The following is a 15,370-nucleotide window of genomic DNA, read 5'->3' as shown; positions in this document are numbered from 1 at the left end:
GGAAATGTATTACGTATTAAAAATATTTTTTCATTTCCTAACGATAAGAATTTATCGAATTTTATTGGTTACGGTTTATTGTTTGATTTTGATTGACACAGAGGTTTATATTTTCACGTGTAAAAGTTGGGTCATGTACATATTTTTTTATATTTATATATTACATTAAGGCTGTGTGTTTCACATTCAGTCGGCCGCAGAATAGTGTCATCAAGAATATAAATTGGGAACCTTAACCGCGTGACTAAGACCCTAAAATCTATTAAGAAATATCCGACTGTAATGATTCTTAACCTTTAATTCTGACTAAATATTTTTTACATCTTCCGTAAACAATGGAGGCTATCGAAACCTTTTGACATAATACTTGGCGATGTACCTAAAGCCTTTTTTGATATTTATTATTGCAACGTGTACCAGAATACGTAATATTACATTGACGTCCATTGACGAGTGAATAAACTGCGCAAACGACTATATATTATCTATGAACATTGTACTCGTGCGCGTAACCTAGATAAAAGTACATTTTGCTACGCTCAAATGGTACATAGGGCAAACACGTTTTGTTTCATTAATTTTAATATACAACCACCTTTTATATATCCTATATCACCTTTTATAAGTGACTAAACATTGTTTTATCCCTATTTTTTTTAAACTAAATCACTTCGTCTCATTCTACCGCATTGTGTATACGCTGTGATGGAAAGAGAAGGATGAGTAGTTAAGTTGGACGGTTTGTATGAATAAAAAGGCTTTACCTTAGGTATATATCGATTGAAAGGACAAAAGGTTATTCATATACATTTTGTTGATGAATCGCAAAATATGTTGCTAAGTGCAAAACTGCGATGGACCACGTCGAGTAATTTTTTACATATTTATTTCTTGAACTATGAGGAAGGTTTTTATGGAGACAAAAATATAAAAAAAATGTAGGTTTTATTCCGGATAAGCGAACATGGGGTAGCATAGCATACTTGGTTTGTAGCTACTAAAAAGATAGGCTAAGTATAGAAATCATATTAAGGAGAAACAACGTACGCAGAGGCAGTAATATATAATATGCCCCGTGGAAGCCCATGCCTTTTATTCTAGACGAAACTTGTATGTCACGCAGGAAAAGCAGCGATTAACGAATTGTATAAACACTTGAGGTGATTCACAACCAGATAAAGTAATAAAGCTGTTAAAATTCAAAACTGGCAGTCGGCGTTGTATCGTTATAGTGAGCGGACGTGTCATTCTTGTGTTTGTGACTGTGCTAGTGATGTGTTTTTGATATAAGGTCAGTTTATAATTTCGTTTATTAACTCTAATATAGAGGTTTCGATTTGACCTTATTGTGAAACGAATGCGTTGTTTTTTTGAGTTTTTAAGAATATATTATTATCTTAAAATGATATTATTATAATTACGTGAATTTCTTGATAATGCCGAATACCATATCATATAGTTTTCAGCGTAACTAATTTCTCAATAGATATCACACAGATATATATAATTTAACGCAACCGGAAACAATGTATAACAAAAAATATATAATAATTTACATTAATAATTTATGAGGAAATATTCTTTTGTCTGTGAAACTCAAAATTAACACAGAATGATTCTAATTAACATATGCTCATAATCAAATTTCAACCATTATAAAGTTTAGTATAAACTAATGTCTTTATCATCACGATGAGTTAAATACTTGTAATGCAAGCTTGTAGACCGCTTTCTTTATTGGTTTTCAAAAGAAAAGTGAGAGTATCGATAAATTGAAGAGAAAGTGGTTTTTTGTAACGTAGTTGTTTCTGTTTAGGTATAACATTTTTTTAATATATTTTTGTATTAGATACATTTACAATTACATATACAAGCTGTACTGTGTTTTCACCCACAGAGCACAGAATTATTCGGTCGTATCACGATAGTCTATTAAATTGTAATATATCTTGGCTCTATTGTCTGTAGTTTCCGCAGTGTACGCGATTTTTATTAGTCGTTTTCACACTATCGTTATTTCATGTTCAAACTCAATTCAAACTCTTTTAAATATATTATATAGCATATGTTCATCAGCGATAACGTAGGGTTCTCATCTCGGTATTGTGTGCTCCAGAACCGCAGGTCTTGATTGAGCTCTAGATGTAAGCCCAGGGTCTTCCCTTGGTTGTACGCCTTGGCGAACCCTGATCTTTAGGGCGTGTTAAGGGCTGAGGTGTTATTAGCGGGTAGGGTCTCGCTATCCCTCTGAATAGCAGGGCTTTGAGTGTAGACCCAGCCCCACAGCCCGCTTGTCAAGCTGGACATGTATAGCGCGGGGCCGCATAAGCGCATTTTCATTTAAAAAAAATAATAATAAGGGTTCTAATGGTGAAAGAAATTTTCAAATCAGTCCTGTATTTTTAGGCAGTGTTTGTGTAAGAGGTTTTGGCTTGACAGTTTTTTTTTTGAATTTGCAAATCCGACTGCCACGATATAGTCTTGACTGAGAAATCTGGCTTTAGACCAAAAAAGTCAACGGCGTGTGTCAGGCGCAGAAGGCTGATCACCTACTTGCCTATTAGATTGACAAGATCATGAAACAGATACAGAAAACTGAGGCCCAGACCTAAAACTTTTGTAGGGCCACATTTTTTTTAAATAAGTCATTAGGTACCTACAACGCTTTTTAATAGCGAAATTCAGCCGTAAAGTATGCTGGTGAAGTTATTTTAAAACATAATAGCTATATATAGACGTTCTTAGTATTTGTGAATCAAGAGAAAACCTAAGATATCTAGGCTTTTTTGCATTTTAAACTTTGTTACATTAAAATAAACAAGCGATCCTTTCCCAGGAAAATACTAAAATAATATAAATATTAATGTTAAAGTAAAAAAACAAAACAACAAAATAAAATTACAAGTAAAACTGAAAAATTATACAAATTAACAAAATCACCACATAAATATTTCTAAAGATGTAATAATTTATCATGTATATGTCATTTTACATTAAGATACTAATAAGACAGAATAAAGCAACATATGACTTCTGACCCTGCTGTTAAGAACGTCATAAATTTTTGTTGTATAATATTTCTGTGCATATAAGATAATATACCTTATTTTATTCAAGTAAACAATTGCGTTGCTCCCACACACAGTTTTTTTTCAACACTTACACACTATACTAATTACATTATAAAACTTAAATCTACACTACCTACCTGAATACAAAGAAACGACATTAAAAGTTAATTATTTAAATTATCAATCACTTTTTAAACTTTTTTACAAAAACCTTATAATGAAACAAATATTGAATTCAATCACGTTGACTTTGACAGTTGACTTTTGTCAACTCCCAACCTTTTGCTAACCGCGATGGCAGCTACCGCCACTTAGTATATAATAAAGAAACACACTAACTTCTTTGCATACATATAATTCTTTGGCGACCTTGCAATACTGACATATGTCAAGGGCAATTCCCGTATCGCCAACGTTTGATACAGAGTCTTAAGCTAATACGTATTTAAGAGATTTGAATTGATGATACTCCGGTTTAAATTTCTTTAAAACTAAATCATACAAATGTTCTATATAAATGTAATTATAGTAGTTACAATTCTATAGAATATTCTTTACCTATTAATACAAATGTATTCATCTCCAGTAGCCTGCATCTTACATATGGTGGGATTGTGGCCAAATGTCTGAACAGCTCTGTATAAAAAAAAAGAGGAAGAGCGCTTCCTCCGACCTAAAGCGAGGATCCTTGACCAGTCCATTAGCTCGAAGACCCCAGTGGCTGGTCGTGAATTTGTATATATGTTCGAGAAATAACTTGGCGAGATTCAGTGTATGACGTCATACTAATTTATAGATTGTAATTTTCATTCTCTTCTCTTTTCATCACAGCGTAAACACAATTTGACAGATAGAGATAAAATAGTTATTATAGTGCATTGACACATTTTTTTTATGAATAAGGGGGTAAGTTGATACGAAAATATTTTTGCATGAAGTAGGTATAAGACGTAAGTATCCGTAAAATATATAAGGGTTCATTGTGTTCTAATATGCAATTATCAAACAAAAGTAATAATTAATCATTATTTAATTATATTATTCTAACTGTTAGTTAATTGTAATACTGCATATCACAACGTTTCTATAGGCTGGTTTAAAAAAAATCAGAAGGCATATTGTCCTCTTCAGAAGTGGTACTCTATTGCCTTATAAGCGTACAGATAATCCACCACCTCGAGTTATTATAGAAGTTGTTGAATTATGTGTAACCTTCCCATAAGCTGTTTGACTATCAAAATTGAATACAAAACCATAGGTATGTACATAATTTTTAATATCTAAAATTGAATTGCTCACTTAAGAAACTTCAATGATACGTTTTAGGAAGGAATTACCTGGATGCGCTATGCACTCCGTTTAATGCACACTTTATGATATTTTAAGATCACTCCAACTTTTGAATCAAATTTCTATTATATCAATATCTACATATATACAATATACCTACATATATACAATATACCTACATATATATTGTGTATACATATATATTTCTATGACCCGTATCAATTTCATTCACAGAATATAACAGTTAAGGTTAACGTGAGTTATAATACATTAATTTAAAACTTAACAAAGTAGCAAGATCTGAAACAAAATTTACGAAAGTGATATGAAAACGTTTTATTAATGGGCTTTCACTTTCACTTTTTAAAATATTTAAGAGACAAACGTAAAGTTCAAACTCGGAAGAGGTAAGATGAGCATATCATCGAAATAAGACAACATTGGATTTGATATATTGGAGCCATATTTAGCAAGTTTCCACTCTGAGCTGACCTTTAGCTCAATAAACAAACCATAATTATCTTAAAGGACCAAAATTCTTGTTCTCTTCCTCATTTTTTACAATGCCTTGAGGACCTGATAATTCATCATATAACTTCAATGTTTAAAGGAATACCAAGGAAGATACTTGGCGGACCCACTTCAAAGTGGAACTAGCAAAGATTTTAACCTTTATCATTATATGTAGTAGTCTTGAATAAGTTTATTTTTTATAATAATGAAAAACTAAAGATCTTAATGTAGAAGGTCATGTTAGATGATTTATGCAATTATAATAATAGGTGTTATTAATGTTGCGATTTCTCAGTGCTATATTAAAACAATATTTCTATAAAAATTGTATATGTACTTATAATCTTCAAAACAGTATAAAATTACAAGAAACTGTTAACTTTCTAATATTCATCACAGTTGTTTTAGATGTTAAGTTTTGATATAGAATTAGCGTAGTAGCAAGAGAAGTCTTAGTAGGTTAACACCCACGCTGGTCCTCTTAAACTTACTTTATGCATTTGGAGTAAAAAACCTCGAAAAGAAAAACGTTCATGCATCAGCTTCTTCGTGCTCGGGAGGATAGAAATTATAATATTTCTTGAGTAACTCCTATGACTATGTTATTTTTAATTGTTTAGATATAAATGCTTCTATACGTGCTAAATATAGTGTTAAAGAAATAATATATATCATCGGACGTCAAAAATACAAAATGCTATCCGTATCACCTCGACGTCCGTCGTTCCACAACTGAGTGTTTCTTGTGACAGTCTTTCCCGCGCACCACCACTATGTGGAAGCAACCCTTCAAGAAAAGAAAGTACCAACTCTGAAACCGGCAACGCATGTTCGAGACTTCTGGCAATATGGATGTCCATAGATCCATATTACTTAACATCATTGGAGCCTACTCCCCGTACATAAAAATAGCTGGATAGCGGTAGCGGTAGCAATGAATTGATATTAATTGTGGAGTAAGTACCTATTATTGAAGCAAATATTACTTGCAACTATGTCGTGACCCGAATTCAGTGAAAGGTAAAAAGTAGTGAAAAGTGACAAACTCACCTAGTTGCGACTTAACATACTTCTAATAGAACGTGATGTTTAAAATTAAATACAGTAAGTTTTGTATTATTCTATTAATAACACTTCTTTAACGAATTTGATTTTACATAGAATGTTTTGTCAGATTCAACCAAAATGTATAAATAATGTTCTTAAGAAGTCAGATAGTAAAATAATGGCTGTAATTAGGCGAAGTCAGATGCTAGAAATCTTAATTAAAATGCATTAGTATATATTATTTCATTTTCATTATAAGAATCAAGAATTATTAAAAAATACGTTTTACTGCGGGAGTCATATTTAGCGCCAAGCCCCGACTATGAATTTGGCCAGAGCTCTCTTTAGCATTCTTATTTTCAATCGGTCGGGCAGATGAGAAGAAACCGCAGGGGAGTTTACTTTCCTGCAGGTAGGTCTGGTGAGCTTGGTGTCTCCGGGCGACGACTACTCCGATAATATCCTCGTGATATTATTGAGCAAGTCGGAGCCCGCTGGCTACAAGGACCTGTGTCATTCTCTTCATCTTCGTATTTTTCATCGCTAAAGGTCGCCGCACTGTAAGGTGCCTGCTGCTTGTTCGGTCTATAGCTTCCCTTACACAGCTGGTATGGGGAGAACGGTGAGAATCGTGACTTGGTTACACCAGCGGGTTGGTTCAAAACCTTAGGACCTAGGCTTATAATAATATTCCAATGTTATTCATCAATTGGTTATAGCTATTGGCATTGTCTCGATTCCTTTGTTTTGATGTTTAACGGTGTTTACATAATCCCATTGAACTTCCTATATACAATTGTTGTTATAAAGTGTGAGAACGTTGCGTAAATAGCAATAGTACCTGTTCGTGTTTATAACGACCATTTGACAAAACGTTAATGATTCATAATTAACGCCTGTGTTTTTGATGAGCAGTGTTGGCCTGGTGGAGCGTCTTAACCTTGAGGACCTGATTTTAAATTGCCCATGCACCAACGGATTTTCTTTCTAAGTAACACATTATCATCTACGTATATAAACTTTGACTGCTTCATCAGAGCCTAAAGCAATCAGAAATTTGAAATGATGGTAGTGCATAATGTTAAGCAATGTTTTTTTTTAAATTACCTACCCTCAAGTCTGCTTTTGAAGGGTAGTTAATGTTTTTTTATCGAAAAATTGTTGTATTTAATTTTAAAGTATTTATTTGTACATCACTCGACGTACAAAGCATCTGTTTGATGCTATTGTATATTGATTAACGCGTTTGTCTTATTATTATTTGTGAAGTTTGTGTTAAGTTCATTAAATATTTTATATTAAAATGTATTTAATTTGATTTGTTGATGTTTAATTAATTACGCATTATTAAGGCATACATATATATTTATCATTGTTGGATTTGTATTTACACTAAAACTTCAAAACATTTATTATATTCCAACATAGTTTTAATATGAAACAAAAATATGTTTATTAAGTTATATAATTCGTGATGGTTGACTTTTATAATTCACCTTTTTATTGATTTCGCATTGGATAACCTCAGCCTTCTTGGTTAGTCCACCTTGAACTTTTAAATAAGTTATTTTAGTTCTTACTTTTTGTTTTATTGATGAAATTAACTTCAAATCCTAACTTCAATGTCATCTTCAACTTATTTATTTTCATACCGTAATGTCATTTATTAGAATTTGTTATATTCGTATATTTTTTTATACAAAAGTCAATGAGTAAGTATTAGTTAAGATTAATTGCATCATTTCATTCAATTCATTTAAAATATTTAATATAGAAGAAGAATAATAAAGAGTTATAAAAGAATGACCCAGTGAAGTACTAACTGCTAAACTCGTTCTGATTCACCAATAAAAAGCAAAACTAATCCGATGTAATTTTAAAAACAGTATCCTAAATTACTTAGATCATTACGGAACTACTATATCGTGTGCTGCTGTATTAAAAAGAGAAAAAGTGAACTTATTTTGACTGATTTAGTTCCTTGACAAGTTTTTATATGAGCTTTACCTTGAGGTTACAAGTTTAATACTTGGTCCAAGATAAAATTGTGTAAGAAAAATCACCTCGGTTAATTATGTTATATAATTATCAAGTTATATCACAGTGGCAAGCTAGAAAATGACTGTCTTCGATTGCATAAAGGAGTTAACTTGACAGGTTCTTTCTATATGGCTACTAAATGAACACTTACAAATTTGATAACTACAGATTTTCCAACAACGTTCATTTGTTTTACCTGTAAAATTTCAGTAGATGTTCCAATAATAGCAAATTTTGATTAAACCCACTGCGATTTAGGCATTTAATCATTCAGAACAAAAGTTATACATGTCAAGAGTAAGACTATGGAGTTATAAACTATTGAAGTTAATGATAAAAATATTGAAGTTACAGCTAGGTTCTTCAAAAATTGACTTACCGTGATGATCGCTACCTATAATCGAGGTTAGTGCCAATAAAAAATCACTATTGTTCAAATGTATAATGATACTTTAAATGTATAGTTTCGTACTAACAATCTGTTTTAGAGTAGATCCATACAAAGATTACAATTTTTGTATGTTAGTCTACAAACAAGTATGTATTAAAATAAGTTCGTTCATATGTTTTGGTTGTAATGGCAAGTTCCGAGAAATATAAACAGTTAAAATGTACTGTGGAACTGGTTGTTGCAACCTTGAGAAGGGTCAAGGATTGAATAATATCAGCTGCCTGAGTATAGAAGAGACTGAATTGTTTCTATGATAAAAATTGGAATGAATGCTAAATGATAATTTAAAAGCTTTACAAGCAATTAAAGTCGCAGATCTTAAATCTCTAAATAACAGTTTTGTGGTGAAAGATCGTTTAAGAAGCTTTACCTTTGGTACACAAAATATAAGCATAATAATTATTAATATCAAGTACAGAGACAGAGAGATATCAAGTACAGACAACAATGTTAGGCTGGACATCTAGTTCGTCTTCGTTTCAGTTGCTTTACCAGTCGCCTTGGTTTGTTATAAAATATTACTCTACTTTGTTAAGGATTATCTCTAAGAGTCTTTAAAAACATTTATAATTGTCTGCAATGTGACATCATCACAGTGCACATTTTAGTGTATAATCACTTGGTTTTAATTAAGATTAAATTACCTCAAAATGTTGTTAATACTCCTATTAGTCTTATAATATAAGGAAATAATCCTCGTGAAAAATACATTTATAATATATACCTAATGACAATAATTATCATATAATTGCATGTATTCTAGTAGTCAGGAGATGCAGTTTATAAGTAAATTCAATAAAAACTTGACCTACTGGACCTTTACTAATTAATATTCATTTTAAAATAATGTAAATCAAAATATTTATCGGTTGGCAAATGGTAATAAATGTTAGTTTATTTTAGTCACGATTTCATATCTTAACGGCAAAACACCTTATTGTAAAGAATTTAATTTAGTTAGAAGAATTTAGTTAAAGCTTAAAGTGATTCTCATAAGTCATAATATAAATGCCTCTATCTATTAACAATTATTAATGCTATATTTTTCTATTGTGTATGTTATTCTTTGTTGATGATTGTATTCATAAATTAACTTAGTTTTTGCCGCACATAATGAGGTAATTTATCATGTCCTTTTTTGCTATAGCGGCTTTATGTTTGCGATTATTTACAAAAACAATATTATATTGTCTGTATTTTTTTTTTGTACACAGGACTTTATCATCACAGGCCAAGGTTTAACCTCTGGTTATGCCATAGTTTCTTCAGTAATCATAAGTTATATTTTATGTAGATGACGTCTTGTGGTTCAGGGTCAAGAACTGCATTCATTTAAAGTATTTCTAGGAGTTTCGCAAGGTGCAAATCTGTGTCCTACATCTTTCTTTCATTTCATAAAAGCTTATTCACGTTTTGGTAGTTTTGATTTAAGATAAGTAAGTAGGGCACTTAGTACCTATTATTTATTTTTTTATTATTGAACTATTTAATTCATAATTTTATATAAAGTGGCTCTTGTTTTTCTAAATAACAACGTCAATCTCTATCCAGGCACATCATTTAAGGATGCAAAAATGATAAACTCTAAAAAATTCAAAAAAATCTTGTTCGATTGGAATTTATCTTGAAGATATAATATGAATACAATATGAAATTTTGCATTAATTTGATCCTCGAGTCACGTCAGGTCGTAAAAACACCAGCTGAATATTTAATTCAATGGTATCTCGTGTCAACAGGTATTCAATACAAGACTAGATATAGATGTTACTAAGCCAAATAATGAATTCAAGAAATGAGCGGCAACTAGTTGCTAATAGAATGTTACAATTTGTGACCAAGTAAAGCAATGACTACTCGAACTTTTCCATGGTAAAGAATTATTAATAATATCTTTAGATTAAATACTTGTTACGTCGAAATCTCTGGTAATTTTGATGAACTTTGTTTTCGGTGTTATTATAACGAGATCAAGTGTCTTATGATTAGGCATTATTTAAAATTTACAAGGTGTATATTATGTTTTTACTAATCGATTGTGCTGTTGGGATTATGTGGCTCACTTAGTCGTTTGTGTATTTATAATTAGGTACTTCTATCAAGGTTTTAACTTCAGTATGTTCAAATGCGTAAAAATACTTTGTACATAAAAAACTTTTTTTAGATATATCTATGTACTAACGATTAAGATTTTTTGTTAGAAAAATTGTGTATATTTATAACAAAATTATTATATTCTACACATAAACGAATTAATGTTCTTCGTGCTTCTCAATTTACTTTAACAGTGGAGACTTATTTGTTTTTTAGATTGAAACAATTTAAAAACAAATTAGTAATAAACGGACGTGAATAAAATTTATAATAGATTTTATTTTTTTCCATTCCATTTATTTAAGCAGCTATTGGAACACACTTGCTTCCAACATATACCTTTGACAAGGCTCTCAGGGGACGTATGTGGTCGCAAAAAAGCCAATTTTCTTATTAAGTAAATACCTGTTAAGGCAGTTAAATTAAATATAATGATTTAAGCGTGCATTTTAATGTTCATATGAAAAGTCATGAAGTAAAAATAACTAATGACTGGCATTGAGGAAATTACCTTCAACATTTTTTAATGCAATATTATAACTGTTTACCTTTCGTAAAATTACTAGACTTGAATGAAATATTTGATTAATATTTTTATCACAGCGTAATATTTGTTTGAAAGTGTTAAGAATATTCATAGCGCTGAATCACCTGCATCATGAGCATACCCCGACAAATACGACCTACGCATACATACCCTCACTTTAACACCATCAAACAGTACGGCCGAACTTTTAACTTTTACTATTATTTATTTCTACTGGGTATTAGCTTCTTATTTGTTTTTTTTACGACTGAGGCGCAAACTAGCTGCTGTGGTCTCTGGCAGAATGACCAGCGCTGTGGAACAACTCTGCTCCTCAGCAAAATGCTGAGCCAGGGCCAATTACAACCACAGCACACACGCATTACACAATTAAACCTTTTTCTTTAAAAAAATTGTTATCTCTCTATTATTATTATTATTTTACTTTTTGATTATTGTTATTTTATGTGTTTCTGTGTGTGTGTTTTGTTAGAAATAAATGAAAAATTAGGTATTACGTATTTAAGCATTTTTATTGATTGTTTCCTTCACTTAATTACTTTTGATTCAGAGATGGTTTAGCAAATATTATATTACTGTATTATAAAATTTGTTAAAGATTTTGTCTAAGAGGGTATTTAAAGATAATTTAATAAAGCCTGTGTATTATATTTGTACAGTTTAGATTTGTTATGCAATATACATTTTTGCATTAATTCCTTCAGTATCATTGATCGGAACCCTGTCAAGTGTAAAGACCTCATTAAGGTTTTTCCAAGTATTTATGGTTTTCTTTCTCCATTCGCTTCCTGTTAACGCTTCTATATTTTCTATCGCCTTCTTCCCATTGGTCCTTTCCCATTTTATCCCTAAACCATTTACGATTGTCTTAAATATAACTTCATCACTGTCCTTGTAAACATTTTAGTTTTAAAGCTCTAAACTACGATTAACTTAACTCAAAATGTTGTAATGGACTGTGTCGATAATTAAATATTGTTAATATAATCTTAAACACATCTGTACTTAGTTAATTATTATCTAAATATAACGAAACAGGCCAAATGCTGGGTTATCAGTTAGACTCAACGCCTGGCGGGAATAAAATAAATAACGAATACTAATAGTTACTAACAAATTTATTACTATATCAATGTCTGTAATTGTAGTCTGGGGTTATTTAACAATAACTCTCGTTTGTGGACATCAGCTCCGTACTCCATCAGTTGTGTTTCATCATCATGAAATACCATCCGTATCACCTCGATGAACGTCGTATTTTTTATGTTTCTGTTATATATCATATTCCTACAGCTAGCATACATTATATACAATGATAAACAATTATAATAACATATAGCCAAAGATTTAATACATATATATACACTAGCTGACCCGGCAAACGTCGTTTTGCCATGTATATTATTTCCAGGAAACATTTTTTCGTTTAATAAAAATAACCTTATAATAATAATAAAAAATAGGGGTTGATCGTAGAGGGGTGACAATTAAGGGCTGTTTGTATTTATGTAAGTTGTGAGATAGATAGTAGCCGACTTACTGAATTCATAAGCATCGGTCGAGCCGTTTCGGGGAGTATGGGAACGAACATTCTGACACGAGAATTGTATATATACATAGAGATCAAGGATCATATATATATACAATTATACTATATTGGGGTGTACTCATGATGCAGGTGATTTAGCGCTGTGGATGGGTATCTTTAATACTCCTTAAAAATAATACTTACTAAAGAAAACCAATACAATCTGAATTGTTTTTTTTTCAACAGTACTATCTTATATCACAGCTCTTTAGTAATTTTCTACAGCTTCATTGCTAATATTATTTATCTTATTTCAGAATCATGGACCCAAGATTACAATTAAACACAACATAAACAGTGAACAATCTCGAGAAAATAAATCAAGATGCCAGCGATTTTGACGAAAATCCGTGAGCAAGCGTTCAGGGTCCAGCCAACTGCGACATTAGCTGTCGGTGTTGGAGTTGGCGTCGCTTTAGCCGCGTGCGCACTCTACGGCACTAGGGATAAGAAGCAGCCTCCACCGTGTCATAATAATAATAATTATAAGGTGAGGAATTATATTTATTAATTTCTCATTGCGAGTTCTAGATTACCTAACATAGTCTAGATTCTTATGTCATAATCCTACATTCCTTTTTTCGTTTATTATATTATTTATTTTTTAATTGACGAGAGCGTTGATATTAATTAATTAAGACGAATGTGTTATGCTCACTAGCGTAACATTTAGGGTCAAGACAGCGCAGCACTGTTTATAATTTTCCATCCAAAATTCATACGTTTTTGACATACGGAAGTCACACTTAACTGGAAGCACTGTTGTTTGCTCACTTGAGCACTGTTGATATATTTTATGCTACGCTGATAACCTATCAGTTTCTAGGAAATAAGAAATGATTACATTAATCCGTCCACATCACTAAACTAGAAATAATCCTGCCCGAAGAATAATGATAAAAATTCACACAATATAAAGGTTTTTTAGTGTACTCGAGTAACCAAAAACAAATGAAAATTGTATAAACCATCTAAGGCCTTTTAACTTGTAAATAGGGGAAAAACGTGTGAGAACATTAAGAAACCAGATAATATTGAAATTAAATGTTATTGATTGTGTTTTTTATTAACTTTGCCTTTTATTATATTGATAAAAACACAATGTTCAAAGTCTCTTAAAGTAGAATTTAGAAAGATAAAATATCTTAAGTTTGTTCTTTCATACATTGTCTCTGCTAGAAATATACAATTTAGCCTAACTTAATATAATAAGTAATTTAAAATAACCTCATTTATTAAAAAGGATATTAAACATATGAAAGGGTCCAACACTTCTTACAGTCTCTATTAAAGGAAAGACACTCTGTTCTTGTGTACTATTTTTTATCCACTTACCAAGTGTAGTAAACTAAAGTAAATAATCATACTTCATCAGCTTAATGATTCTTTAGTTTCGTGATATTACTATGTAATACTTTTTATTTTTAATGTATCATATTTTTAGTTTAGTTGGTTTTTTTGTTTCCTGTTTAGTTTTGTCTTAATAACTGTGTATAACATGTACACTTCTTGCCTATCTTATGTAATTTAATATTTTATTAATTTACTCACAGTGGTTGCCTGGAGGAGATCGCTCGAAAGCGATAAGGCCGCCAGTTGCCCTTATATTGTAATGTAACGAAGTGTTAATAAATAAATAAAAAAAAATAATAGATTTCGCCCATAAACCGACTTATCTATAATTTTCAGTACAAAATTTATCATAATCGTATTAATAAAAACTGAAAAGTTTAGTCATCCGATGGACAACGTTAGTCACTGATTCATCCAAAAAACTTTAGATTTTATTAAGTTTATTTGCGTTAAATTTAATCACAGTTAATGAGTCATATTTTTTTATTTTAATATTTTTTGATAAGCTGAGTAAAGCTTGTTAGTCATACACATACATTACACCTTGTAAGCAGTCTACTAGTTACTGCTTCCGCTACTGAACTGAATGTTAGAAATATTTATGAAGTCAGTGTGGTACCTTGGGAAACACCACCATATGAGAAGGTGGATGTAATAACTTAACCGTCCTACTGATCTTTAAGACCTACTGCACCTTCGCTACATAACTTGTATAGCTGATCGATTCCTTGCGAAATAATTTTCGGGTAGGCTAAAAGTAGGATTTCCGTCAAACAAGACGACGCAGTAATGTCCGTCAACAAAGAGTATAAATAGAACCTTTTTTTAAAACTGAACATCGACCTGAATCCGAATTAATACATCACTTAGGATATTTATGGCCTCACGCGATAGTGTAAAGAATACAATGTTTATGCGTAAACCGCATATAACAATGCAAACCTTCAAGGGACTTAAGTTCAATGTCATCAGTGATCGAAGGCTTCACTGGCAACATTATATCCTTATTTACATCTTGCATGAAAAATCAAAATCGATTTTTATATTCTGGCAACTGTGTAAGTAACACAAAATGCAACAAATTTAAAAAACATGTTTTAGTTTAAAAAGATCAAAATCGATTTACTAATCTTGACTAAAAAATGTATTAATAATTTAAATTCATTATGAACTATAATTTATTGTGCAGTAAGATTATTTACATTTTAATAAAAAGGAACACAAAATGTATTTTAACAGTTTCTTAAAGAATCAGTAATAAATCAACTTTGTTAAATATTCCAAACCCTTAAGTCAAATGTCAGATTCCAAAAATAGAAAACAGCAGGTTGGTTGTAACCTTGAAAATCTATATTAATGTTCTATAACTTACGAAT

The 15,370-nt window shown here is 31.1% G+C and overlaps 1 protein-coding gene across 3 annotated transcripts in view; it reads left to right on the top strand.

Annotated features, from left to right (window-relative positions):
* LOC123711107 (ATP-binding cassette sub-family D member) overlaps positions 1–15,370 on the top strand; it is a 51,574-nt gene that overhangs the window by 23,648 nt on the left and 12,556 nt on the right. Inside the window, exons 1-2 of one of the 3 annotated variants that reach the window (XM_045663521.1) lie at positions 1,082–1,291; positions 12,899–13,131. In XM_045663521.1, coding sequence (XP_045519477.1) covers positions 12,967–13,131 — 165 coding nt within the window. In that variant the 5' untranslated portion in view covers positions 1,082–1,291; positions 12,899–12,966. Of the gene's footprint in view, positions 1–1,081; positions 1,292–10,263; positions 10,285–12,898; positions 13,132–15,370 lie in introns of those variants that run through there. The other 2 variants (XM_045663523.1, XM_045663522.1) reach the window with 2 other exon arrangements.

Source organism: Pieris brassicae, chromosome 6 (assembly GCF_905147105.1).
Source record: "Pieris brassicae chromosome 6, ilPieBrab1.1, whole genome shotgun sequence".
Taxonomy (NCBI): domain Eukaryota; kingdom Metazoa; phylum Arthropoda; class Insecta; order Lepidoptera; family Pieridae; genus Pieris; species Pieris brassicae.
Note: the sequence above shows the minus strand (reverse complement) of the source record. Positions and strands in the feature narration are given on the sequence as shown.